The 26,699-nt window shown below is 41.5% G+C and overlaps 2 protein-coding genes across 2 annotated transcripts; both read left to right on the top strand.

The window, feature by feature from the left end:
* Positions 1–15,147: 15,147 nt before the first annotated feature.
* Positions 15,148–19,679, top strand: riok2 (RIO kinase 2 (yeast)). Its single transcript, XM_085786957.1, has 10 exons — positions 15,148–15,345; positions 16,211–16,349; positions 16,449–16,565; positions 16,958–17,133; positions 17,238–17,326; positions 17,441–17,632; positions 17,732–17,824; positions 18,147–18,566; positions 18,859–18,958; positions 19,130–19,679. Exons 1-10 carry the CDS (start codon positions 15,280–15,282, stop codon positions 19,289–19,291), a joined length of 1,554 nt encoding a protein of 517 aa, XP_085643083.1. The 5' UTR covers positions 15,148–15,279; the 3' UTR covers positions 19,292–19,679.
* Positions 19,680–20,318: 639 nt separating this feature from the next.
* Positions 20,319–26,162, top strand: LOC146981581 (protein limb expression 1-like). Its single transcript, XM_085786958.1, has 6 exons — positions 20,319–21,230; positions 21,875–22,071; positions 22,752–22,892; positions 24,125–24,220; positions 25,277–25,354; positions 25,434–26,162. Exons 1-6 carry the CDS (start codon positions 21,155–21,157, stop codon positions 25,896–25,898), a joined length of 1,053 nt encoding a protein of 350 aa, XP_085643084.1. The 5' UTR covers positions 20,319–21,154; the 3' UTR covers positions 25,899–26,162.
* Positions 26,163–26,699: the final 537 nt, after the last annotated feature.

The raw sequence follows: 26,699 nt of genomic DNA, 5'->3' as shown, positions 1-26,699 counted from the left end.
TATAGGATTTGTGTACAAACTTCATCTAGGCTATATATGGCTGGCACCCAGGACACAGCTGTTGGAGCTGTTAATGCACACTGCACATTATAGTGACACAAGTTAACAAACAGGAGCACTGAGTGGCCATGGGCAGCCAAACGTCCATGACGCAGTGCAGAGGGTGTGAATGGCTGAAACACTCTGCAGACCAAGCCGCTCACACAGACCTCACTCTCGCCTAATTTTCTTCTTGGGGAATAAACGTATGTTGTTCTGGAATAAATCAATTACTAATAAAGGAGCCAGTTCAGTTTGCGGTCCAGAGTAAAAGTCACACCAAGGCCGGTAAAACACCTCGGCATAATTTGTGCACATGTATATGTAGTATGTAGGCCTACATGTAAACACATAGCTTGTGCTCGGCCTCTCTTTGGACGCAGGCGCTTGCTGAACCGCACAATGTTAAATAAACCAGTGGAGGAATTCCACTGAGTCAACACAGCGTGTGGAAGTGGAGAGCTGTCTCTCCCTCAGTACATACGTACGTGTGTGTGTGTGTGTGAGAGAGTGTGTAGAGAGTAAACACACACACTTCTCTGTTTATAACCTACCTGCCCATGGAATGCACAGAATCTAGCTGCTATGGCAACAGAAACCTGCCTGTAAATCTGTTTAACACCTCTCTCTCCCTCTCTCCAACCTTCAGACTTCACTGGACCTGTCCTGGGTGGGTTTCTACTCCTGTAACATCACTTCAGATATATTTATTTCTCTCATTTTACGATACAGAATACACGATGTGTTATTGTCCCAGTGGGTGAAACTTGTCTTGGACTTACTACAGCAGTGATCTATCATGGTTACAAGACACTGTCACGCAACACAAACGTCAATGGAGCAACCAAGCATCAAATAAATACTATCTGGTAGGCCTACACTTTCTCAATAAAATACACTGGAATATTTACACACCAAAATATCTATTTACTCTTAGACAACTCATTTCCATTCATAAGCCTTTTTCACAACAGACACTGAATTACCTAGGGGGAGAACACAGTTACTGTAATGACATTAAAGATTGCTTACTCATAATAATGTCCCAGTAGCCAGTGTGGCAGTATTGCAATGTGACAACAACTAGATTCAGCCATTGTAAAGTTTTATTGCTCTCACCTGTCCATTTCTACAGTCAAATTTCAACATAGATGCAGCTGAGACATATCTTTTCAAGGGCTAGGCTGCTAGCATTTGGATAACAACAGAAACAACTGTTTATTAATTGAGCAAGAAAATGTCAGCTACTGAGCTAGCTGTGTGTGTTGTCTGTTTAGCTTTGTTTGTTATGAATGTAAAATGTGTGAGTGTTATAAACAGCTAGATGTGTTAGTGGACCATGTTGTTGTCTAATCTCATGCAGCCAGTGTAGTAGGCTACTATGATCACACACAGATTTTCAGTCAATTGATCACATGACCTGGAAGCTACACGTTGTAGCCGTCTTTACTGTAAAGTCTGCAAAATAGGTGCACTGTCGAATATCCAACTTAAAACTTACTTCACTTTTAAGTAGTTTTGTTGGCCTAAACATTTCAATTGGTCGGCAAAATGTAGGCAGAAAGGGATTACTTCGATAAAAACAGAGAAATACTGGACAAAGTCATAAAGAAGGGAGAAGCAGCTTATTATGAGTTACTGAGCGTTATTGACAGGACAAGGACCTTAGGAAGACCACCCTCCAAGAGAAAGAGTGGACCTCCGACTGAGGACAAGAAGTTTGACCTGCACCACACGTTAGCATACCAAAATGATGGGGAGAAACTCAGCTAAAAGCTCATGTCAAGCATTGCCACCCAAACAAAACACATGTAACAAAAACATAAAAACAGCATGTCCACTATTTTGCTTCTGCTAATTTCACCACTTCAAGCTAACCACACAAACACATGTAGTGTCATGAAAGCAGAGATGAAAAAAAAAACTTTACAAAATCATAAAGCGTGTCTTACCGTTGATGTTTTGTGATAAGAAGTTATTGCAGCTTGCAAAAACGCAGAGTAGTTTCCCATTAATTAATGAGCCTATGGCGGCCGCCTCCGTCCCGTTTGGGCGGGCCATGGTTTAAAATAAAATATCGCCAGAGACTGGAGACCGGAGTAACCGCAGTTCTAGGACCGCAGTTCTAGGACCTTTCGATTTAAGTCACAGCGCCCCCTACAGTCTATGGTTTAGGAGGACGAGAGATGACATGACAGAAAGTGAGTACACTTTTAATTGTTTAAGGTTAAAAGTTGGCCACTACTGTAAATGGATCGATCTGCGAGTTAACATTAGTGTGCCACGTTATGTATTGATAGATAAGTTTACCCTTCGTAAATCCGCTAAATGTGATAGATACTTTTACTAAGTTTGCCGCAACTGCGTTAGCATGTTAGCATGCTAAGTTAGGCGGATGCTAACTAGCATAGCTAGGTCTAGAGGCTGAATAATTTAATTATTTTCATCTTTCTTGTAGGTGGACATGCCTTTGATTGGAGCAATTTCAAATAGAAGGATATGACAGTTCTAGAGCAAATGTGTATGTGGCAAGGTGAAGAGGGCCCGGGCGGGCTTCGAACCCCAGACTGGGTAACAGTCATGCACACTAACCACTTGGCCAAAGGGACATCCCCGTGGCCAGGTATTAGGTAGCCGGGGCGCATGATCAACTGGAGGTATAGTAACAGGACCCTCAACTGTCGCATACTGCATACATTATACAAAGTATAAATGTATTTGGTGTTACATGGTGATAACATCCATAACCTATCTACAGAAGAGACCATCAGTTATAACAGATCGAGTAGTCTTGATGCTTGTCTCTGACAGTGTTTAGGAAGGTCAATTGTGCACATATAACTAATCATTTTCCCCAAGTAATAATTTATTTCAATTTTCTTATTAAGACATGGCCAGAGATTCGCTTTCTGGAGTGATGAGGCCAGAAGCTTGCTCCAGGGAACTCTTAAACCAGTAGCCTATACAGAGTGCCAAAAAGAAGTGCCCCAACTGAAGATGTTCCTGCTGACATCCAAGCAGACCGTACCCAAAATGAAAAAAGACTTGTGGACTTTTTTTGTACATTTTTATATATTTATAAATGTTAAGTTTAGTATTCTTAATTTGCTCCCACGGTTATCCTTGCGTATTGCACATTGCCAACTCAGCAGTAACGGAGGCCTGTTAACCTTTTGGAGCTCTTTTAATGGAGATCTGAATTACAGTATAATATACATAATAAAATTTAGTTTCAGTGTTTGCCAAGTTGGGCACACCTAAAAGTAATCAAGTTACTGCTCTGGTTCCTTAATTAAATAGTGACATTACTAGTTATTCAATTTCCTCAAAATAGATAATAATAATAGGCCTAATAAACAACACAGAAAAAACTCCAGAAGGACAGCAGAGCAGGCCGACACAGTGTAGCCCAGGACAGGTGCTTAAAGCAGAAGTAAGTGGTCCGGTCGTTTTCGCTAATGCTGCGTTCCAGGCAGGCTTTTGAAATCGTAAATTACAGCTTCAAGTCACAACTTACGACTTTGTAGCGTTCCAGGCAACCCACTCGTGTTTTTCCGACCTGTTTGACCGGTGAAAGTCACTATAACGGCCACTCGTAACTTCCGACCGGTGAACTCCTACCAGATCGAACTGGTACCACTTCACGGTTGGAAAAATACGAGTTTCCTTGAACGCACCATAACAGTCCTCGTCCCTACGTCGCCACATTCACGGCGTTCCTTGGCTGCACACACAGCCCTGCATGCCGTTCTCTCTCCTCATTGGATAAAAACTGTAGGATACGATAAATGTTTTCTCTTCGGCTCAGAGCAGAGCAGAGTGACTGACAGACTCGTGTTTCAGTCCAAACACTCTATGTAAGTGATTGCTGTCGGAAGATATAACTATTTAAGACTTATATTAACACAAATATATCACTTACTTCTGCTTTAAGTGTGTGTGGACAGGACCGCAGAGGTCAGGCGGGGCGGGCCAATCCGAGAACGGGTGTGGGTGAGAGGAACGGAGAGGTTACCTCGGCTGGTATTAATATTTTTTAATTACTGAAATAATAACACGTTGCATTATTATGTAGCCTAACTAAAAAGGTAATAAAATTACAGTAATTAATAGGGCATTACTGACCAACACTGAAATAAGAAAGTACTATTTTACAGCAAAGAATACAAATAAACTGCAGGTAACAGCAGTCTCCACTCGGTAGGGGGCGCTGTGACGTAAATCGAACGGTCCTACAACTGCGGCCCTAGAACTGCGGTTACTCCGGTACTGCAGCTTCACCCTACTCTATGGTTTCGCCTCGCGTCACCATGTTAAAGGACAATTCCAGGCGAATTCAACTCGGGGGTGTATTTTCATATCATTTTAGGTCTAAAAGAATGAATCTGAAGATTTTCAGTTTAATCGCTCCTGTTTTGCGGTAGTTGCGTCTGTCCCCGCATCGCCACGGCAGCAATGAATGGGAGTGGATGTAAGTTCCGCTGTTTAGGCTGTTTCCAGCCCTCAAAGCCGCAATTTTTTTCCACAGACAGCATCAGATGGCTACTCAAACATGCACCGAGAAGTTTATTTACTTCAAGCAAGCCGACATGTTTGTAAAAGTCGATCTAATTCAAAGTCTCCCGGAGTCTCGCGTGAGCCCGAAGTTGCAGTGCTGGTGTGTTCAGGTGCAGTAGGAGCTACCGCTTGTGTCATAAACACAGGAATATCAACTCTTTACTTGCTTGAAATGTACATTTTTTTCCACAGACAGCGTCAGATGGCTACTCAAACATGCGCCGAGAAGTTTTTTTTACTTCAAGCAAGTAAAGAGTTGATATTCCTGTGTTTATGACACAAACGGTAGCTTTTCCCACTGCATGTGAACACACCGCGCACGGCAACTGGGTCTCGCGCGAGACTCCGGGAGACTTTGAATTAGATCGACTTTTACAAACATGTCGGCTTGCTTGAAGTAAATAAACTTCTCGGTGCATGTTTGAGTCGCCATCTGACGCTGTCTGTGGAAAAAAATTGCGGCTTTGAGGGCTGGAAACAGCCTAAACAGCGGAACTTACATTCACTCCCATTCATTGCTGCCGTGGCGATGCGCGGACAGACGCAACTACCGCAAAACAGGAGCGATTAAACTGAAAATCTTCAGATTCATTCTTTTAGACCTAAAATGATATGAAAATACACCCCAGAGTTGAATTCGCCTGGAATTGTCCTTTAACTCCGAATTTTGTCTGCATTCTGGTTCCCGTCTCTAGCGGAGAAGGAAGTCACCAAATTCACCAAAATAAAAGTGTTCACCAACATAAAACTTATAAATTACCAAAACAGACTATGCTTGGTTTACATAGTGTATAACCAATATGGACTGAATAACCATATGTTAGTGAAATATATTTATTTTTCCACTCTGGTAGCCCATGTGAGAAAGGTCAAATTGGGTTAAGGTTAGATAAATTGATCAGGTTCACTTTTTTTTAGCGTCTATCTTTGCACACTTACTCATTAGATAGGCTATTACTTTACCAATTCTTAGATGAATTGGGCGACTATCCCATGATTCAAAGTTAGTTTTCACTTTAAATAATATGGGGACTTTTTAGGCAGAGATTAATAATAATAATAATACTTTTCTTAAGTGTTCCAGATTAATGTGATGAATTTAATTGATTCAGACACTTCTGTAGTTATCTCACAGGTCTTTGCTTTCTCTGAGACCAAGATTATACAGCCCTTGTAGCTGTGAAAATAGGCTTCACTATTTTGGGTAAGTCATTCCCGACAGCAGAAAAAATAGACTTTGTATTGATGGGGTTAAGTAGGAGTGTGCAAAAACAAAGCAGTAACTCACAGTACATTTCTTCATGTGCTATTACTGTATACAGTAGGTTCTAGCCCCTGCCACAGATATCAGGCAAAGCTCAAGTCAAAAGCACAAAGAATATCAAATAAGTTTTGGACAGCAGACAAAAATCTCTTTGAAGAAAGCAATAAGTCCTATCTGTCATATGATCTGTCATACACATCACTTTTATTAAACACAAAAGAAAATGTTTCTCCATCTAAAATAAAAAAACTGAAGACCAAGAAAAGTAAGATGAGTCGCCCTAAAAAGCTGAAGACATATACATCCCTGAGAAGAAAGCAGGGATCTCCCCCAGTGAACTTCTTAAAACAGATGAAATCCAGTGCACAAAGTTTGGTTCGACATACAGCTGCACTTTGGACATGGAGGAAATGAAGGAAACTGTCAGCTCAAACCATCGTCATTTTTAATCAAGACGGTTGAAAATGGTATGAAATACGCAACGCTGACCTTCAACAAACATACAAAAAACCACAATGACCCACAAGGGAGAACAGAGAGAGCACAGCCTGGTGATCCTCTCTGCCCTGTTTCTTCGTTGGCAAAATACCTCTCCCTCCTGCCTCCCGATGCACCAGCTTTTTATAATCTCCCTCCAAAAAGACTGCCATGTTGACAAAGTTTGGTAAGTCTACTATGCGTAGTGCATATTAAGATGAAAGTTAAATTTATATGACAACTAAGATCTGTGTGGTAACATTCAGGTTTAAACGAGAGCCGATGGGCATCAATCACAAACACACTCAAGGGGTTTTCGTCCCTCCGCTTCGCGTCGGGCTGAAGAACACCCCATAGCCATACAGCTTTAATAGCGTATTTTTTTCCTCAAAAGATTTTGCACTGGTTGGGCTTAGGCAATGAAGAAAGGACTTGGTCAAGTTTAGTAAAAAGACCAGGTAGAGGCTAGACAGGCAAACTAGTCCCTGTCTGCGCTCTGCTGCGTAATGACGCACAACCATGTGGGTATGCCTCTATCAGCGTGTCTTATGGTGCGTTCCAGGCAGGCTTTTTAACCCGTAAGTCACGACTTCAAGTCACCAGTTACGAGTTTGTAGCGTTCCAGGCAAGTTACGAGTTACGAACTGGGAACTGGGAGTAGATCGATCTAGCACGAGTTCACAGGTGGGAAGTTACGAGTTTGACTGTACGTTCTAACGGGTAACCATAGGAACAGGTCGGAAAAACACGAGTTACGGGTTGCCTGGAACGCACCATTAATTAGGGAGTCACCTGTTGAGCAACACACATTTCCTTATATTGAAAGCCTTACGGAATAGTGGTATGTCTAAGGATGTCGGAGTGGTGGGATGTCGGAATGACAGCAACCATTTATGGTTTTTCAGATGGTTTTTGACTGTGTGAAAACATCCGCAACCACAAACACCTCCTCCAGGCAATCAATCAATCAGCCTATGCGGAGAACGAGCTGGGGAGCCTCCATTGGGTTTGTTGATGGAACTGAGACGGATGAGAAATCCTACAAAAATATGTGCAGTGAGCATGAGCCTATTGGGACAAAATGAGTTATGGTATGCTCAAAATTAGTTATGGTGGCAATAATAGCATAGTTTGATAAAACAACCCCCACGCGCCGCCATAGTGGTAGGGGAAATACTATAATGTATCATCCCATTGTTGTTACGGTGCTTGTTAAATCTAACAAGTAACTTATCGTTTTCCAAAGACCAAAATGTTTGATTTTGGTGTGTGTTACTGTATTTTAAATAAAATCACACCTACTAGACAGTTAAAGGGACAACGAGGAGTTTCTATTCGGTTATAAAAAAGTCTCACGTTAATGTGGATGAATCCCCGCTACCCACACTTGTTAATGGGCCCATTTTCGATAAATATATCGTTCTGTCTCTATCGTTATTTTGTTATTATTAGTGGTGGCGGAAATGCTGGTCGAGCCGACCAGCGTTTCCTTACTTTCGGTTTCGTGGCGTAACGCAGCTTAATCGCCGTTTATGGTCGGAACTACGATGGTAACTGAACCTCTTTGAACCTCTGACTTTAATTATTGATGAATGAAAACATGAGTCCGTCTTGCGCCGGTCAAAGAATTTTACGGTGCGCGCGGAGGCTCATAAATGTAGTGTGAAAACACCTCGCTTTTCCAAAACTCCTCGTTGTCCCTTTAAAAATGAGCTTGATTTAACCCCATTGCCCCTGTTGAATCTAGTTTCCTCTTCAATGGCCTCCAGAACAGCAAGCATTTACCCTTAAATAGAAAAAAAGAATTCTCTATCAATCCGTGGACAATATGTAAGCACCTCAACTTTACTCATAAATAAGGACCTCTGGATAACAATATTTCCAAACCTGTTTGGAAATATATTACTACATGGTGTGTGTGGGTCATCTGATCTAGTTGAACCACAGTCGTTTTATCTGCTGATGGACTGAGACAGAGGATTGTGATCAACACCAGTCACAAGAAGTTTTCCCATTTGTTGTTGTTTGTAGAGACATGACCTTGAAATGGGTGGGATGTTTCCCAAAGTCCAATAAAACATGCTGAGTTTGTGTTTTTTAGTGTGTGTGCCAATTGGATTTACTATTTCAATGTCATCACAGTTAAGGATTATTTGAAGTGCATTTGCATTTCTTGAAAAGAGAGGGTGGCTTCTGTAAATACTACCATCACAGATATCTAACATGACATCAGATGCAGAGAAATGAGGATGTGAGACATGATGAAGCCGAGTTGGGCAGCAATAATTTGAGGCAAGCGTGGCATGGCATGAAAACTATGACGGGGTTAAGCCACAAAGGCAACAGTAATATTGCCCTGCCTGGTTACAATTCAGACAAACAGTTAGCTGATGAGCTTAATAAATTTTATTTAAGGTTTGATCATATGGATTTCAGTGAATCACATAATGTATTAAAGAGCAACACTAGAGCCCCTCCTGCTTTTGTTATTGATATCAAAAGTGTGGAAAAATACTTTAGACAAACCAAGCCAAGCAAGAGTCCTGGGCCAGACAATATAGGTGGCAAGGTTCTGGCAACCTGAGCCACTGCTGAACAGCTGAGTAGCATTTTTCATTTTATTTTTAGTTTATCTCTTCAGCAACAGAAGGTGCCTAATTTATGGAAACATGCCACCATTGTTCCTGTAGCAAAGACGAAAAACCCAGCAACATTAAATGACTTTAGGCCTGTAGCATTGACCTCTTTAATTATGAAAACACTAGAAAAAAATTATTAAACAAGAGGTTCAAACACAGGTGGAGTCACTCCTTGATCCCATGCAGTTCGCTTACAGGTGTGGCAGAGGTGTAGAGGATGCTACCACCACACTGCTACACCTTCTGTACCGCCACCTTGAAGGGACAAAAGCTCATGCTAGATTGTTGTTTTTAGACTTCTCCTCAGCTTTTAATACTATCCAGCCACATCTTTTAGTTGACAAGCTAATTCACTTTTTTAATTTGGATCTTAATCTTGTGGGCTGGATACTGGACTTTTTGACTGTCAGGTCTCAGTGTGTGAGGGTAAACGGTTCCTTCTCCAACCAGCTGCAGTCCTCTACTGGGTCTCCTCAGGGCTGCTGTCTCTCTCCTTTACTCTATATCTTGTACACTAATGACTGCCGTAGCAATCATCCCAACAGACATATCATCAAATTTGCGGATGACTCGGTGGTCGTCAGTCTCTTAGAAGGGGATGAGTTTCAACATGGTCCTGTGGTTGACGATTTTGTTGCTGGTGTGATGAGTCTTTTCTACAGCTGAATGTGACAAAGACTAAAGATATGTTAATTAGCTTCAGAAAGACCCCTCCTAGTCCTGCAGGTCTACCGATTTACCTTGATACACTGCAGTGTCTCTAAAGCCGTTTTCCCACTAAAATTAGCGAGTCAACGCAGGTTTTTTAAACGCGGGTCGACCCGCTAACAATCGGCATTTGGCCCCTTTCCCATTGACCAAAATAAGCCGAGTCTGACCCCCCGCGGGGGGATCAGACAGAGCAATCATGTTGCCCCGCTCTCATCCGCGGTGCGAGTCATGCCACAGCCGCCCGCTGCGGAGTGTCCGTCTGCCGAGGCAGACAAGGCGTCTGGCCGACCTGTGGAGCACCAGGACTGCGCAGGACAGCGAGTCTGCCGCGGCCATATGACGGTTCGTCCGCGGCACAACACGTCAGTTAAACAGACTGTTGTTTCTTTTCTTTTTTTCAATCGTTTTCGGTCAGTGTTCTTTGATCTTTTGATCCCAGTCTCGGATGAGAGCAGAGCGGAGCAGAGCTTTGTTTTGGTACGTGATATGAGACGCGACCGGCGCGATGACGTGGCGTCACGTAACACTCAACGTCGTCACGTAAATTAGCGGGTTGACGCGGGTCTGGCGTTCCCACTGCAAGCCGAGCAGAGCCGAGCCGATTAAAGGCGATTTTAACCCGCGTCGCTTGCCGAGTCATTTGACCCAGGTCGCTTGCCGAGTCGTTTGACCCCGGTCGACGCGGCTCAGTGCGCCTTTCCCACTGCCACCAAAAGCCGATTGGTAGCGGGTTTAAACGGGTTTTTTGGCCAGTGGGAAAGGGGTATAACTGCGTTCACACCAAAAGCTTCCAAAGCGTCAAAAACGCCGGAAGTCAATTCATTTTCAATGAGAGCCTGGCGACACTGAGCGTCCAAAGCGTCAACAGGCGTCGCCGCGCTTCCAGAGCGTCCAAAGCTTCCAAAGCGTCACCAGATGAGAAGTTGAGCCGTGGTTTACTTTAGGGTAATTAGCTATGACGCGGTTAAGCGGCAACCGGCGGCAGCCTGTCAGAATAGAGATGTCCGTCGGCTGCCTTTTTTTTTCTTTTTTTTGTATTTCGGTTCCCCAATGACCAGCGCGATGGAACTTTGACGTCAGTCACGTGACGAGCGGCCAAAGCGGCTGAAAATATTTGCCGTTTTGGGAGCTGTCTTGTCTGACGCCCACCCTCGAGCGTTTTTGACGCTTTGGAAGCTTTTGGTGTGAACGCACAGTAAGGCTGCTAAAGGTTTTCTTACCCTCTGGCACTTGTTACATTCCAGCACCTTAAAAAACATTTGTATAGCTTTCATAAAAGTCAAAAGACACAACAAATAACAAAAATAGAATAGAAACTTCAGAGAACATACCCAGGTATCAAACCCCCCCACCCCCCAATGGTGAGCTGTGAAACTGTGAAAGTTTCTTGGCATCTGTTCTTGATTTGATTTCCCTCCTCTTTCCAATGAAGAGCTCACCATCTGAAATGAAAATTCATTAAAAAGCTAAAATCATTACAGACAAATCCATGTATCGCAATAGCTACATTTGAATGCATTTCAGATACTCACCCTTCATTGTGAAGTTTTCACTGTACCTTCTGAGGTTCAGTCTCTGTGATTTACCATACCCAGAAGGGTCCGGATATTCTAAGTCTCTAATCCTTCATAATAACTAGGGATGCACATGATTAACCGTTTAACCGTTAACCGATAACAAGAACTTTGACCGATTAATACTATTGGTTATTTATTTATTATTATTAGCTCCTTATGTCGTCAACTCATGGGGGCGTGTCGACACGTGCAGAGTTCACGTGCCTTCAGTCATATTTCGCAGCAAAAAGTTACACAGGAGGACTGACAGTATGTGCAGCAGCCCCCATGAAGGAAGATCAGACAATAAATGCAACCTACACGGACATAGATGTGCATCACCTGTAACAACGGCGCTGGAAAAAAAAAAAAGAGGACGTGGCTGCTCTCCAGCCTGTTCACCTGCAGCTCTCCTGCAGCTCCACAGAGGAGCTGTCAGAGGAGCTCTGCTGCTCCTTCAGCCTGGTGTTTGGCTGCACTTTGTATAAAAACAGCTCTACATTGGACGATCTAACCTCCAGAGCACGATCAGCTGAGACAGAGCGCGCTGATCAGCTGTCGCGGCGCACGTGTAAAGGCAAAAAAAAAAAAAATTGAAACAAAAATTTTTTTTATTTTTTTTTTGGGGGGGGGGGCCGTGCTCCGCAAGATTCTTAATCTTATCGGTTAACGGTTAATAATCGGTTAACGAGCGTCGGTTATCGGTCAGAAAAAAAAATTCAAAATGTGCATCCCTAATAATAACTCAATTTTGCTCTGGACTTGGAGTTTCTCTTCCTAATCGAGACAAATCTCTTTGAAGCCACATATTGAATATACTTTTAGTTTTTTGTATTTTGGGTTTAAAGTTTTTTGTTTGACGTTCAATAAGATTTTCAGAAATATGAATTCCGAGATACTTAACACTTTCTTTAACTGGTATCTTACACATTAGTGTTTCATTTGTGTTGTGACATAATATTTCACATTTTGTTAAATTAAGTTTCAGACCTGATCAGTGTCTGGCAGTCAGCTAACGTTAAATAGCCTACTGGTTGGTTGGGCTTATAAATTTAGCTACTAAGTTAGTTAGCTACCAAATGTTAGGCATGGCAAGATACACAAGAAAATGATGTATAGCTAGTTAACACACCTAGCTAGTAACGTTAGTAGTAACTACCTGATATGAAGTGCGCGCTGCAAACACAAGCATTTTTGATGATTGTCTCCGTCCAGTCCTTTCTTCTGATTGCATTTAGCCATAGTTGTCTTTGTTAAGTTTTTTTTGACTGGCAGGTGGTATCCGGTAATATTTTAGATTTAAGCCATTACTCTTTCGGTTCTGGCACCCGGCAGCACATGGTGGCAGCCCTTGGCAAAGTCCCAGAGCTTAGTAGTTGCCTCTAAAATCGGTTTGTTTTGCCTCCAGTTGAACACGTGACCTAATCGTGACTTAGGCTCAGAAGGGGCTATTAAAGTGATGTCTATATTTGTTGTTTATTTTCCTAAAATAAGACTGTATATCTGATAATTGAGTGATCCTAATCTCTCTCTCTCTCAAAAATATTTAAACCTCGAAAGACATTGCTCTGTTGAATTTGTATTGAAAGCAATTCAACAACCATAAGAAAGAGAAATGGAGAGCAGGGACGGGACGGACTGACCGACAAACTGAAAATCTTTTTGTAGTATTTGGAAATGGCATGACACAACTATTGACATCTTTAGAGCATTCTGATATAGGAGACAAACCTTTCACCAAATTTTTTTTTGTATCACACATTTTTTTTTTTTTTTTTCATTTCAAAGCTTTATTTCAAATTCACAATGTCATACATTCCAATTTGAACTCATTTGAGGAAAAAATATTTGCTTGCATTTAAAACAGTACAAGCTTACAACATAGCAAACAGTTAAAGCAGAAGTAAGTGATATATTTGTGTTAATATAATTCTTAAATAGTTATATCTTCCGACAGCAATCACTTACATAGAGTGTTTGGTCTGAAACACGGGTCTGTCAGTCACTCTGCTCTGCTCTGAGCCGAGGAGAAAACATTTATCGTATCCTACAGTTTTTATCCAATGAGGAGAGAGAACGGCATGCAGGGCTGTGTGTGCAGCCAAGGGACGCCGTGAATGTGGCGACGTAGGGACGAGGACTGTTATGGTGCGTTCAAGGAAACTCGTATTTTTCCGACCGTGAAGTCGTACCAGTTCGATCTGGTACGTGAAGTCGTACCAGTTCGATCTGGTACGACTTCACCGGTCGGAAGTTACGAGTGGCCGTTATAGTGACTTTCACCGGTAAAACAGGTCGGAAAAACACAAGTGGGTTGCCTGGAACGCTACAAAGTCGTAAGTTGTGACTTGAAGCTGTAATTTACGATTTCAAAAGCCTGCCTGGAACGCAGCATTAGCGAAAACGACCGGACCACTTACTTCTGCTTTAACAGACACAATTGAATTTGTGAGGATATTTTTAATCATGTATTTTAAGGGAAGTGGAATAGCTCTACTGATTTGATTAAATTCTCTATTAGAGCATTTTAAATTAAACTTTTCTACAAATGAATTAAATTGTAACAAATTGCCATTTTCATCCATCAAGTCAGTAACATATAGAACTTTTTTGTCATACCATTCTTGTTTAAATAAAGTCTTCCTGTTACTTAATATCGTTCTATTATTCCACAAGGTGGAGCTATGTGGTGTGAAATTGTGTGTGAACATCATTTTCCAGTAGAGCAATATTTGTTTATGGAAGTCAGACAGTTTGATTGGTAGTTTAGTTATTTCAAAGTCACACCTTAACAAAAATTCTAATCCTCCAACATTTTGGAAAAGATATTTTGGTATGTGGAACCATATGGAATTCGGTTGTGTCAAATAAGCTTTTATCCAGTTCAACTTTAATACACCTATCATGGATTCAAAATCAGCAGCTTTCAACCCACCATGTTTGTAGTCTTTAACCATCACAGATTTTTTAAGGTAATGTGTCTTGTTTTTCCATATGAAATTAAAAATGATTGAATTTACCTTTTTGATCATTTGGGGGGGAACATAAAGAGATTGACAAGGATATACTCATTTTGATAAACCTTCTGCTTTTGTTAATAAGATTCTGCCAAGAATAGAGAGATCTCTCATGAGCCAATGGTTGAGAGATTTTTTCATACTATCTATTTTCCCTTCAATGTTTAATTGTTCTCTCTTTTTTCTATCTGTAGTCATTATTAAACCTAAGTATTTTAATTCAGTTTTGACAGGGATGGAGCCTATATTTGTCTCAGCACATGGATGAAGAGATAGTATTTCACATTTTTTCAGGTTTAGACATAATCCTGAAGCTTTGGAAAAGACTGAATGCTTTTTTAATTAAAGATTTATCTTTTAGAAAGACTACTGTGTCATCTGCAAATTGACTTATTCGATATTCATAATCGAAAATGGTGATTCCTTTAATTTGAGGGTGATTTATAATTAGATATGCTAGCATTTGTGTACATAAAATAAATAATTTTGGCGAAATAGGACAACCTTGTCTACGTGAGATCTTAATTTTTGGTGTCATTCCAGGGTTGAGGGAGATGTAACTGTAAATATCATTATAAAACATTTTTATGATCTTGCAGAACCCTTCTCCAAATCCAAGTTTTTTGAGCACCGTAAACATAAAATCATGTTCCACAGTGTCGAATGCTTTGAAAAAATCTATGAATAACACAAGACTATCTGATTGAATGAATGATTGATAGTCAATCATATCTAGAATCAGTCGAATATGGTTGTGAATATATCTTCCCTTTATAAAAGCTGATTGATACTCTTCTATAAGTTTTCCAATTACATGCGATTTGCATTTTTGTATCACACATGCTGCCATCTGTAGGAGTACGTCAGCTTGACGTCGAACGTAAACCTGAAGTGACGTGACCTGCGCTCGTCGAACTTCCGCCCTGCACATGTGTTTACTGTGGTGGACTGACTCCCAGTTGAAGTGATATTCGTATTAAAAGTCTGCTAGACGGCAAGTGGTGTGACTTGGTGGGAAAATGGGGAAGCTGAATGTCGTGGTGTTGAGATATCTATCCCGAGATGACTTCCGGGTCCTCACGGCGGTAAGTAGCTGGCTGAAGGCAGCTCTGCCCATACAGTTAGCTAGGATATAGCATGTGCTAAGCTAGCCTTGTCACATAACCCCACATGAACAGTGCACTTACTGTACATCAAGAAGACGTAGAACTTACTAGTTGTCTTGTCACTTACTTGTCCACGACATTGCACTGCGTTTAAAGCTGTCAGTGAAATTTCCAGCGGCAGTGTGTTATCATGTAGGCGAACTGTGACAGGCTACGTGCTGACACGTTGGGCATGTTTTGGTTCTAGTAACTGCAGTCGTTATTGTTATCATGGGGACACGATGACCAATAGTTTTAGGATTTACTCTCAGTCCATTATAGAATTAGTATGTTTACTTTCTTCTGTCACCTGTTCTTCCTGTTAACGGTGACCCTGATATTATCCCTTCCTAAAGCAACGTCAGGGTTAATGGTGGGAGATAAAATCCACAGAAGAGCTGTAGTTGTTTGAGTAATTAATCAGTTAACTGACAGAAAATCTGCCTGTACCTTCACTGATATTCAATGTATTGTGAGTAGTTATTTTTAATAGTCTCTCATTTGTTTTATGTTCCCATTAGTCTCCTTTATTCGTACATTGTATATCATTGGACTTAGTGAGACCAAACAAATTAACTAGTCCGTTAATTTGACTATCTGTAATGCACGATTATCAGCATCAGCTCTAATCCTCAAAGTGCTTTTTGTGCAAAAATGTTTTCCCTCAGTTCATGTGAAGCTAATATGAGACCCCCACCAGACATATGAAGAATCACAAATGATTTATCCAACTTAAAAAAAAAGGTGAGTGTGGCTTTTCAACACTAATGATTGACTCTGTTTTGTCCTGGGAATTTCCCCTCAGGTTGAGATGGGAATGAAAAACCACGAGATTGTCCCTGTGAGTCTCCTTTCATCCATCGCAAGCCTCAAACATGGCGGCTGCAATAAGATTCTCAGAGAGCTCGTCAAGCACAAACTTGTGGCCTATGAACGCACCAAGAGTAAGAAAACACTGTTACACCAGCGTTGTCTCTAAAGTATAGATAGAGGTGGTACATGCAGGTTATTTTTTCAACATGGTATGCATGTGTTGCTTTCAGCTGTGCAGGGATACAGGTTGAACTACGGAGGATATGACTACCTTGCCCTGAAGACCTTCTGCTCCAGAGAAGTATTAATTTCAGTTGGCAACCAGATGGGAGTGGGTAAAGAGTCAGGTAAGAAATAAAAATCTCAAAAAGCATGTAAATATTTGTACATTGATCCACCAAAGCACATTTTGTTTGACTGAAGGGATGTGGTTGACATTAATGATGTGGCACAAGTCCTTTTAATTTATAAATAGTAGGTCTAGTCGCTCAAATAAATAGATAAATTACCCATTTACAAAATTTCCATCAATCATGAGGTCATAAAGTGAAAAGGCCAATTAATGTAAATGAACATCAAGAAATAAAATGGAACAAGAAATTAGTTTTATTGACTCCCAATATCAGTTCATCTAAATGAGGATATGTTTATGTCCAGTTTCTAGGCTTCATTGCCAAGATCAATCTCTCAGGTTCTTATATTTATACAAAATGTATCTTTTTTTCTTGACCACCTGTAGACATCTATATCGTGGCAAGTCCAAATGGGGAGCAGTACGCGCTGAAACTTCACAGATTGGGTCGTACCTCCTTCAGGAACCTCAAGAACAAGAGGGATTACCACAAACACAGAAAGAACGTGTCCTGGCTCTACCTCTCTCGCCTCTCTGCCATGAAGGAATTTGCCTACATGAAGGTAATGTAACAAATCACAGAAAGTATGTATGTAGGTTGTGACGAGGAACAGAAAGAAAATGGAATTGAGTTTTGTACGGTGGATATCGTCATTTTCTTTTACAGGCATTATACGATCGAGGTTTTCCTGTTCCCAAACCTGTGGACTACAACAGACATGCTGTAGTGATGGAGCTCATCAATGGATATCCACTGTATGTGAACAAGCTTGTCCTTTTCTCTGCTTTATCCAATATTACACAGTACTCTCTTTAAAATATGGGTTCTGTGTGTAATTTGTTTATTTCGTCTCCCTCTTTCTCTTCCAGGTGTCAGGTCCACGAGCTACAAGATCCGCCGGCCCTGTACAATGAGTTCATGGAGCTCATAGTCAAACTGGCCAACCACGGCCTGATTCACGGAGACTTTAATGAGTTCAACCTTATGCTGGATGACCAGGACCACATAACTCTGATAGACTTCCCTCAGATGGTGTCCACTTCACATCCTAACGCTGAATGGTTGGTGGCTCTGCCATGAAGCTGGAAATCAAATGTTTGAAGTTTATCAAACCCACAGTTGGTGTTCATGTTGTTCACTTGTCGCCCATTTGTTTCTAGGTATTTTGACAGAGACGTCAAATGTATCAGAGATTTCTTTGCGAAAAGATACAATTATGAGAGTGAGCTATTCCCAACCTTCAGAGACATCAGGTAACTCATATTACCTTTCCCCTGCAAAAACACACACATTCAAATTACTCAATCTGTTTCTTAGTGTTAACATTAAAGTTACTGTCTGGTTATCTGCTTTAAATCATGAAATTAAGCAACTCAATTGTACTAGTTTCTACAATGTGAAGTGTTTTTCTTGCTACAGAGCTTTATTCTTGAGTAATTAGTGCATATCAATACAGTTTATATTATAAGTCACATGTTGAACTGGAATAGTTTTGTTTCTTTGCAGTGCATTCACAACTATTAAAACTCTTTAAATGAACTCTTTTACTTTTGTTGTCGCTGGTCACTCCTGCAGGCGGTCATGTTCTCTAGATGTTGAAGTGTCAGCTAGCGGCTTCACCAAAGATCTGCAGGAAGACGATGAGTTGCTTCACCCAGCTGGACCCGAGGCAGAGGAGGGGGACGAAGAGGAGGATAGTGAGGAAGAAAAAGAAGTGGAGAGCGAAGAGGAGAATGTGGACATGGAGGAATATAAACATGCAATGCTGGAATTGGAGGGCCTGAAAGTCAGCGACACACATGTAGACAGACCGGAGGAGGAGGAGGAGGAGGAGGAGGAGGAGAAGAGTGAAAAACGGGAAGAGGAGAAAGAGACTGAGACAGTCCCTGCTGCTAAAAGTGATGAAGAAACAGAAAAAGAGTTGAGGGAAGCAGAGGATGAGTGCCCAGAGCTGGAAGATATTTCTGCCTCTAACAAAGAGTTCAAACCCTTCAGGTACTTGAAAATGACCACAATATAAATACAAAAAAGAAGTTTAAATACTCCATTTGCACCTGTGATACAAGTCCAAAAAATATTAGGCTTCGTTATTGTGCTCATGACAGCTTGAGGAGCTGTCAATGAATTTCAGAGACATTTGAAGTGTATATGTGGCTTCTAAACCACATTCAGTAGCGTGCTCCAAGACTTTTTAATATTGTTGTTAAAAGTCATGATGAACTTCTATTGCTTTGTTGTAGAAATGTGCCAGAACAGCACTAGATTATTTCTCTCTTTTCTCCTTCAGAGACTCGGACAGTCTGCTGCACCTGGCAGAACACAGGAGGAGGAGGACGGACAGTGAGGCTACGACCGGCAGCGTGGGGAGCTGCTCTACCATACCACCGGTAAGTTAAACACACACAAACAACTGTCTACACTTCAGTACAAACACATCACATATTGGACTATTTCACCACCTTAGCAGTAATCCTAGTTTACAGAAATAACAACTCGCAGCAACTAGTCTGCGTAGTGTTGCATGTATTGTAACTTGTTTATTGTTGCGTGCGCTGCAGGACGTGGTCCGTCAAAAGGTGCGGAGGCAGCTCACCAAAGAGCAGAAGGCGGCACAGAGGAGACGTCTGCAGAGGGGAGAAGCCAACCTGGTGACCAAATCCAGGAGGGAAAACCAAAGTAACATCAAGTCTAGTTTGGAGAGCGCCTCCTTCTGGGGGTAAATGGGACTGCAGTGGCAGACGGACAGGATTCATGTCAACATGCTTGTTGTTAATGGTTAACATGCATGCCACATGGTTCCTTTGTTACGTCATTTGAAGAGTTGTGATCACATGATGGAGAAAAAAAAATCCAACAGGACTCGTTGAACAATTCAGTTGTTCTGTACTGTTATGAAAAAATAGGAGGTGGGAGGTCATACTTAAGTGAAAACAGTGTGACCTTGTTTGTGTTTCTCCTGTTTGAGCTCCCACTTCCATTTTCCTCATTGTCAAGAATGATAATGAGCCATTTTTCTATTTGACCTTCTGTGGTCTGTCATGCTTTACACACAGCCTAATGTAAATATATTGAAACAGTTTGGTTGGCAATTAAAGCATTTATATATTACTGCTGTCAAGTATTTTCTCTTCAAAATAATGGCATTAACAGTTACCGTAAGTGTATTTCTTAATCAAGTCAAATACATTTATTTCAACTGATATAAAATGAGACCCTCAACATGGCTACAACAAACAGAAACATAAAACAGTGTTGGAGAAGGCGTTCAGGCTGTGTTTGTTTGGGGTGCTCGTTGAGTGGGGACATGTACACAAAAAATAAAAACCCTCAAACACTCTCCTTTATAGCAATTTTTTAAAAATGCCTGGTGAAGGCTTGATGCCAAAACACAGTGCAATTTGTTGGTTTTAAACTCTCACATGACCATCTTGCCACATAAAGGCTTTTTAATAGTTTAAAAGGAGAGTGTCTTGAAACATTTGTAACTTGCCGTTATTCAGATCTCAAGTTCATTCTCAGTCTGGCTCCTGCTGACAGTGATTAATGTGGGTGTGGATTTAAGATTCAAACTGAATGCATTCAGCTTTAATTTATGCCAAACTCCCTTGTTTTGCAACTTGTTCAAAGGTCTTCTGACTATCATGGGAGATTGAATAGTTGACTGCTTCCACCTCCCCCAGCAGCCAATCAAAAACATAGAGACTGACACAAGCATGTGGGAACACATATGCTCCACCAGTATATTCATCATTAAAAAGATGCAGGTAAAAGAAAATGTACATTCTGCCTCACTGACATGTTTCAACACAGTGTGAGACTTGTGATGAGAGAGCCTGAGAGCTCAGAAACTATGTCTTTTTTCACAATTTGGTTCATTTATGTGTACGAGGCTTTCAGGGAGCGGGTGAATTCAGACCTGAACAATGGCCATTCATATTGAAGGGGTTGAATGGAGCTCAGACCCTGGGCTCAGTGCGCTCAAATTAGTATGTGAAGTCAAAAGTGTCCCACCCCCACACATCTTAAGACACTGCATGTTGGGCAGAGTTGTTGTTTATGATCCTCGATACAAAAAGGTAAAATATGCAGCTATCCTGGACTTCTCAGAAAACAGTTCCGAATTTTTTGCGTCGCTGAAGTTTGTACATTGTGCCGTCTGTGACTCAACTTGGCAACTTTTTGCGGGTCTACAGCAAATCCAACTCTGCTCAGGGATTAGCCAGCTGCGAGGCCGGAGGGGAGGGGCCGAGCATTCCTCCTCTGCACCTCTGTGTGTGTGTGCATGTGTAGAAAGAGTGAGGGGGCCCTCTGAGTTAATTGGCAGTGAGGGTGACAAAGGTGGTCTGCTTCAAAAGAGAAATCCTGGTGAGATGTTCACACAGGAGACGAGGAGGAGGAGGAGGGGAAAGAAGGGAGAGTGGAAGGGCTTTCAAATTTTGAGCTCATTTCTTATGGTGTTCCCATCCTGAACTGCAACGAGGATGGTGGTTACTCGTTGCTGAAGGTTTGTTTGTGCTGTTCTGGCGGATCATTTTGGAGAAGCATGTAGGATCTGCATCTGTGGAAGGAAACGCTGAGCGAGGATGAGTAAAATGAAAGATGAAGAGAGCATCATGTCATACCTGTCGCAGAGTGAGACTGGCACCAGCTCCAAAGACTGTGAGTAACTGAAAATAAACACAAAGTAGATGTTTATTAGTTAGTGAGATCAGCTCAATAGATAAATATGAAATTCATATGGTTTTTACCACTAACACAACAAGAATGCATGAAAGTGATTTAAAATAAGCAGTTCATTGTTTTTTAATGACCGTTACATGTCTTGTGAGGCATAATGGCTCAAACAAGTGTCATTTAAGTTATTCCAGGCTTTATAAACTGTGCTGCAGTGAACTGTTTAGCACAGTGGAGGAAACATTAAAACTTTTCTCTGAGCCAGGAAAAGCTTAAAAGGTGAAAACCTGCTGATTTGTTTAAGTTACGGGGTGTTTCCCTGCCATTCCTAATTCTACTTTAGAAAAAGAAACACTGTCTGGGGATGCAGATTTACAGATTTCTTTCTGAAATATTTAGGTTAACATTTACACATGAATACATTAGGCTATCTTATAAAGGTTTCCCTGATAAAAACATGACTTCCAAAGTGAACAGAAGAGTTGTCAGATTGTATCAGAAGAAAATCAAGATTGATAACTTGTCCATGAGTGAGTGAGTGTCCGTAAGACAAATGAATTTAGTTTGCTGTCTGTTACGACTGTGTTTCTGCGCTGCCTGTCTTTGTTTTGACATCCATGTGTGTGCAGTGAATGTGGTGGCCATGCTTCATAACTTCTGGGAACAGAAGCGGGCCAGTCAGTTAAACGGTGAATCTGATGGCTCTGGTGGGGACTCAGTCATTCGGACAGAGAGCCTGCTCCTGTATGAGTCTGCACCCTCCCCTGGTCCCCCGTTCATCTGCTATGTCACCCTTCCAGGAGGAAGCTGCTTTGGTAACTATAAGGTACTGTCATCACTGCTCTGTCAGTTTGTAGTGAACGTAACAAGACTGCACTGACTTAATGAATCAGAACATACACTATACTACTACACAGAAATATGTCCCTGTTCCAGTTGTAATGTAACAAAAGCAAAATCATGTTGTCAATGTATGTAAATAATAATTTCAAATGTTATTTAGAGTTACATTCCATATCTACATGTGGTTCTCTTAATTTAGTGGCAGTACAAATTATTAACACAGCAGAAGCTAGTTTTCTTACAAATCATTGTTGTTTTGACCAAAAGCATTTGAATGTGTGCAGCTGTATCACATCAATGTCCACATTCAGACGTAGGTGCTTATAAGCAACACTTGAAGGATATTCAGTGGGAATAAACACACAGTCACGCACAATTTTAAGGTTGTTTAAATTGATGCTGTTCAGTTTAAATCCCATGATGTCTCTCAATGGTCTCATTGTGCCCCAGACAGAAGCCCCCCAGCTCAGAGCAGGCATGTGATTGGTTATCTGTGAATGCCTCTAACGTCTTAATCTCATTGGTGATTTAAGTTCTGATCCCATGATTAGCTGTAGTCGAGTGTAAAATCATCGTAATGTAAGAGTGGGTGCCCACTTAGGCCCACACATTTTTCAGTTTGAAGCAATTCATTTTCACCGTTTTAACCCTCCTCATCCTCAGGCGTGCGACACTCAGGCAGAAGCTCGCAGGGACGCAGCTCGTGTGGCTCTGATGAATTCTCTTGTGAATGAGTTGCCATGTCGACGCATCAACCCTCAGTTCATCACTCAGAGTTTGAGGCAGGCGGCCGCAGACAGTGCTGTGAGTGTGAGACACTGCAAACCCACATTATACAACAAGTAGTTCCGACCGAGCAATCTGATTGGTCAATAAGACATTTAGAACGTGCTCAAATCAGCATTACAGCACGGCTGACTTATCACTGAAAATATTACTTCGCCATGTCATGTTGTTTACACATCTCCATGGCAACATGGACTTTTCCCCCTTTTATTTTGAAAAACGTAATTCATTACTCGTGAAAATAAATCACAAACTACATTGATCTCCTGTAGGTTGTACCTGACAGCTGCCAAAGTCACATTTATAGAACAATTATGTTATTTTATTTTTTGTTAATATATTGTAAACTTCCCCGTTACAGCCGAGAGGATTGTCTCCCTCCCTTGTGTGTAAAGTTACAAAGTCGGAGAGACACGAGTTGTGATCGCGGTGAATATGTTTTTTAAAATATGGCCTGGAGCTGAATATTTTCATTGGATAAAACGGAGGTGATTACCTGTATGTTTCTCTCTCTCCCTCTCTCTCTCTTGCTTGCGCCTTTTGGGCTTTTAAATAATCTGGAGTAATCGTATGTCTTTCTCTATCAGCTGTGTCGGCGACACGGCGCTATAACTTCATTTACATGCAGAGTTTGCGGTTGTAGAAGCTACATCTGTGAAAGGAAAAAAACGGCATCTTTGTTATAACTTGGGTGAGTTTGTGCAGTGTTGATTTAGTTCGGGAAAGTCCGAGACCGCGTTAAAACATGAACGTCAGCTCAGAGTTCACTCATCTGGGACTAGAAAATCATTTCTGTTGCTAGGTCGTTACTAAGGTTCGGACTATTTGCTGTAGAGGTGAACTAGGTTCCATTACACATAGGAGTCTACTGACGTGACTGATTGTGTTTCAGTTATTAGTCAGACCCCATTTATTCCCATGGAAACGGGAAGCACACTCGCAAAAAACTTTAAATTTTGAGAGCAAAACGTCCATCAACATGAATATTTATTTAATTATACGCTCTATTTTGTTGGTAATTGTTGTATAATCGCAATATTACCCTCGAGGGTGTGCTTAAACGTAATTTGAGCACTTCGGTGATGCTTGCGGACCTCGGCGCAAGCGCCTCGGTCCTGACCGCATCACCGTCGTGCTCAAATGACGTTAAAGCACACCCTCTCGGGTAATATTGCTTAAATATTACATCATGTTGAAATAGGTGCTCTCAGCATGAATGTTGACCTGCACTGTCGTCTGTCTCCATGAAGGTCTCAATAGAAGATGCATGTGATTCAGGCACCAGTGTAGGAACCTACAGTTCGCTCCTCCACTCCTACATGGGAAGGACAATGTTGGAGTTTCAGGTGAGACATACCACCCGAACGTATTCTGCAAACTGCTAGGCTCATAAATCATGTAATTGTGTGAAAGATCTATGTAATTAAAAGAACTCACTAAGGGATCGTCAGCGTATTAATAATTGGATATTAAATTAAATTACTATAATTTTACATTATTAGGAACCATTAAGCCAAACATAACAAAAATCATAACCACTGTGTGGTAGTTCCACTTCAGATTGTTATCATTGCACCCCTGCTTGGCTTTTGCTGATTTATTCCCACCCCTATCTCACTCTCAGTGAGACCCTGGCAGGGAGTCCTGGTATGAAACACCTAATATTTCTACCTTTGTGTAAATAAGCATGTCTGCAGACAGAGGGTTATTAGACGGGGGAAATAGGTTCATTATCATTCCTGCTAAAGCACCACTCATAGAGGATGGAGAGCTTCCAAGTAATACTCACACCTCCATATGTGCGCACAATATGTACTGTACTGTACATGCACAGATACTGAAACTTAGTCACACTCATACAAAAGCCTGCCCAGTGCCCACACAGCATCAACCATGGGGGATACATGCAGTGAATGCTTTATGAGGTATTCGTACATGCAGTCAGAGCAGGAGGTGGCAAATAGTTTGGTAGCAAGCAGAATCATAAACAAGTAGCATGAGACCGAAGCACAGTTGGAAACAGAGTAAACAGGCCGACAAGTACAGCGTGGACTTCAACCCCAAGACAAGTTACGTGTCCCATTTTCCATCTGTGACTCATTGGGTCAGTTTAAGTTAAAGTATAGACCCTGTCTGTTTAACACTAATGTCACTAGCTCTTAACACATGGCAGCTGTTCAGCCAGACAGTGTTTTATAAATCAGGGTGAAACCTACCTGGCACATAAAGATTTACAATATCTTTTCAAACCAATCATCCACAGTTTAGGTGTGAGTTCAAGAAATATCCACTTAACGTGTTATCTTTGTTAGACATATGTACACAGAGCTGGGTGTTTGGTTTGTTATTCAAGTCATTTCTCAACAGAGGTGTTCCCTCTGACCCTGTCTTTCCCTCTGCAGGAGATGATGACTGTGTTCCAGTTGTTGCACTGGAACGGGACGCTGAAAGCTCTGAGGGAAAGGCAGTGCTCTAGACAGGTACCGACCTTGCCAAGGATATATATCTGAATCCATGGTTTCACCTTGATGACTGTATATTTGCTTTCCTTCCTCTCAGAGTGTGATTACCTATTACTCTCAGCGAGGTCTCGATGAGTACATGCGCAGCAGCATGGCTCTGGATTGGCTCGGACGGGAGCAGAAGTCACCGGGGCGGCTCGGGGAGGAGCTGCAGGTGGCGCGGAGGGAGCTGGTGTTGGCCCGACGTCGAGGCGTAGAGTTACGCTTCTACAAGGAAAAGACAGACATCCTCGGCTTGGCTCTGAGTCAAGCATATATACACCACACACCGGAAACCTCGAGGCAGACGCCAAGTCACACATACAACCATGAACAACTTCCTTTACACACATTATACAGTAAGGACACAGAGGTCCAGATGACCCCGCCCTGTAGTCCCTCACCAACCCTTCTTAAAAACACAAAGCAAACAGTCTGTCAAACCCTTGACCAACACATGGCCTCCAACTGTCCTTCACCATGCTCACAGCACATGTATATGCCTTTACATAACTTTGAATAGACTGAAGCAGGAGGTTGAGGGTGGATGATAAACGCTCTCATTTGACTAAATGATCTAAAGGTCTGCCACTCAACATGACACACGACAGGTTTTTTGTAAACGCAAGAGTTGTGTAAATCAACGCAAATGTTGTGTTGATGCTTTATTATTAATTCATATAATTTATAATGCTACTTTATTAACAGTACATGTTGTGTGTAATGTATTTGTTAAGAGCACACTACTTAATGCCTTATCTTCTAATAATATTCTGTCCACCCATATTTTAAGTAGGCTAGTGATACCTGATACTTAGAATTTTAAAATGATTTATATTATTTTTTACTGTGTGTTGTTCAACATACCAGAAACTCAAAGCTTCTTCCTGCCGTCCCTTCCTCCCTCCCTCCCTGTCTCCCTGTTTTTCACTCTGTCTACCGTGTCATCTGGCATGTCATTTTCCTCAATAGATAGTGACTGTGTGATGTGTTGGGTGAAGTGTTGGCTAGATGTTATGAGACAGAGTCTGTCCTGTGTGACAGTCATTTGATAACATTAGCGCAATTCTGGTGAAGGGCATTTAAAGGGAAACATTCAGCATATTGTTGTAATATAAACTTGTGAATAAAAATGTTTTTTTTTCATTATGTTTTTTCCTGCCTTTGCATTCATACTTTATGAATGCTATTAGAAATTGTAGAGTAGTTGTAGAGTATGGTTTCTAGGTAGTAGAAAATCATCCTTCAGAACAAGTTGTTGTGTCTGTTTAGCTCTTTAATTCATCAGGGAGACCTGATGAACTGTTTGACCACTTATCATCTG

This window comes from Trachurus japonicus, chromosome 9, assembly GCF_045865225.1.
Source record: "Trachurus japonicus isolate A0001 chromosome 9, Traja_1.0".
In the NCBI taxonomy this organism is placed as follows: Eukaryota; Metazoa; Chordata; class Actinopteri; order Carangiformes; family Carangidae; genus Trachurus; species Trachurus japonicus.
The sequence above is the reverse complement of the archived record's forward strand: the minus strand, read 5'-3'. Positions and strand labels throughout refer to the sequence as shown.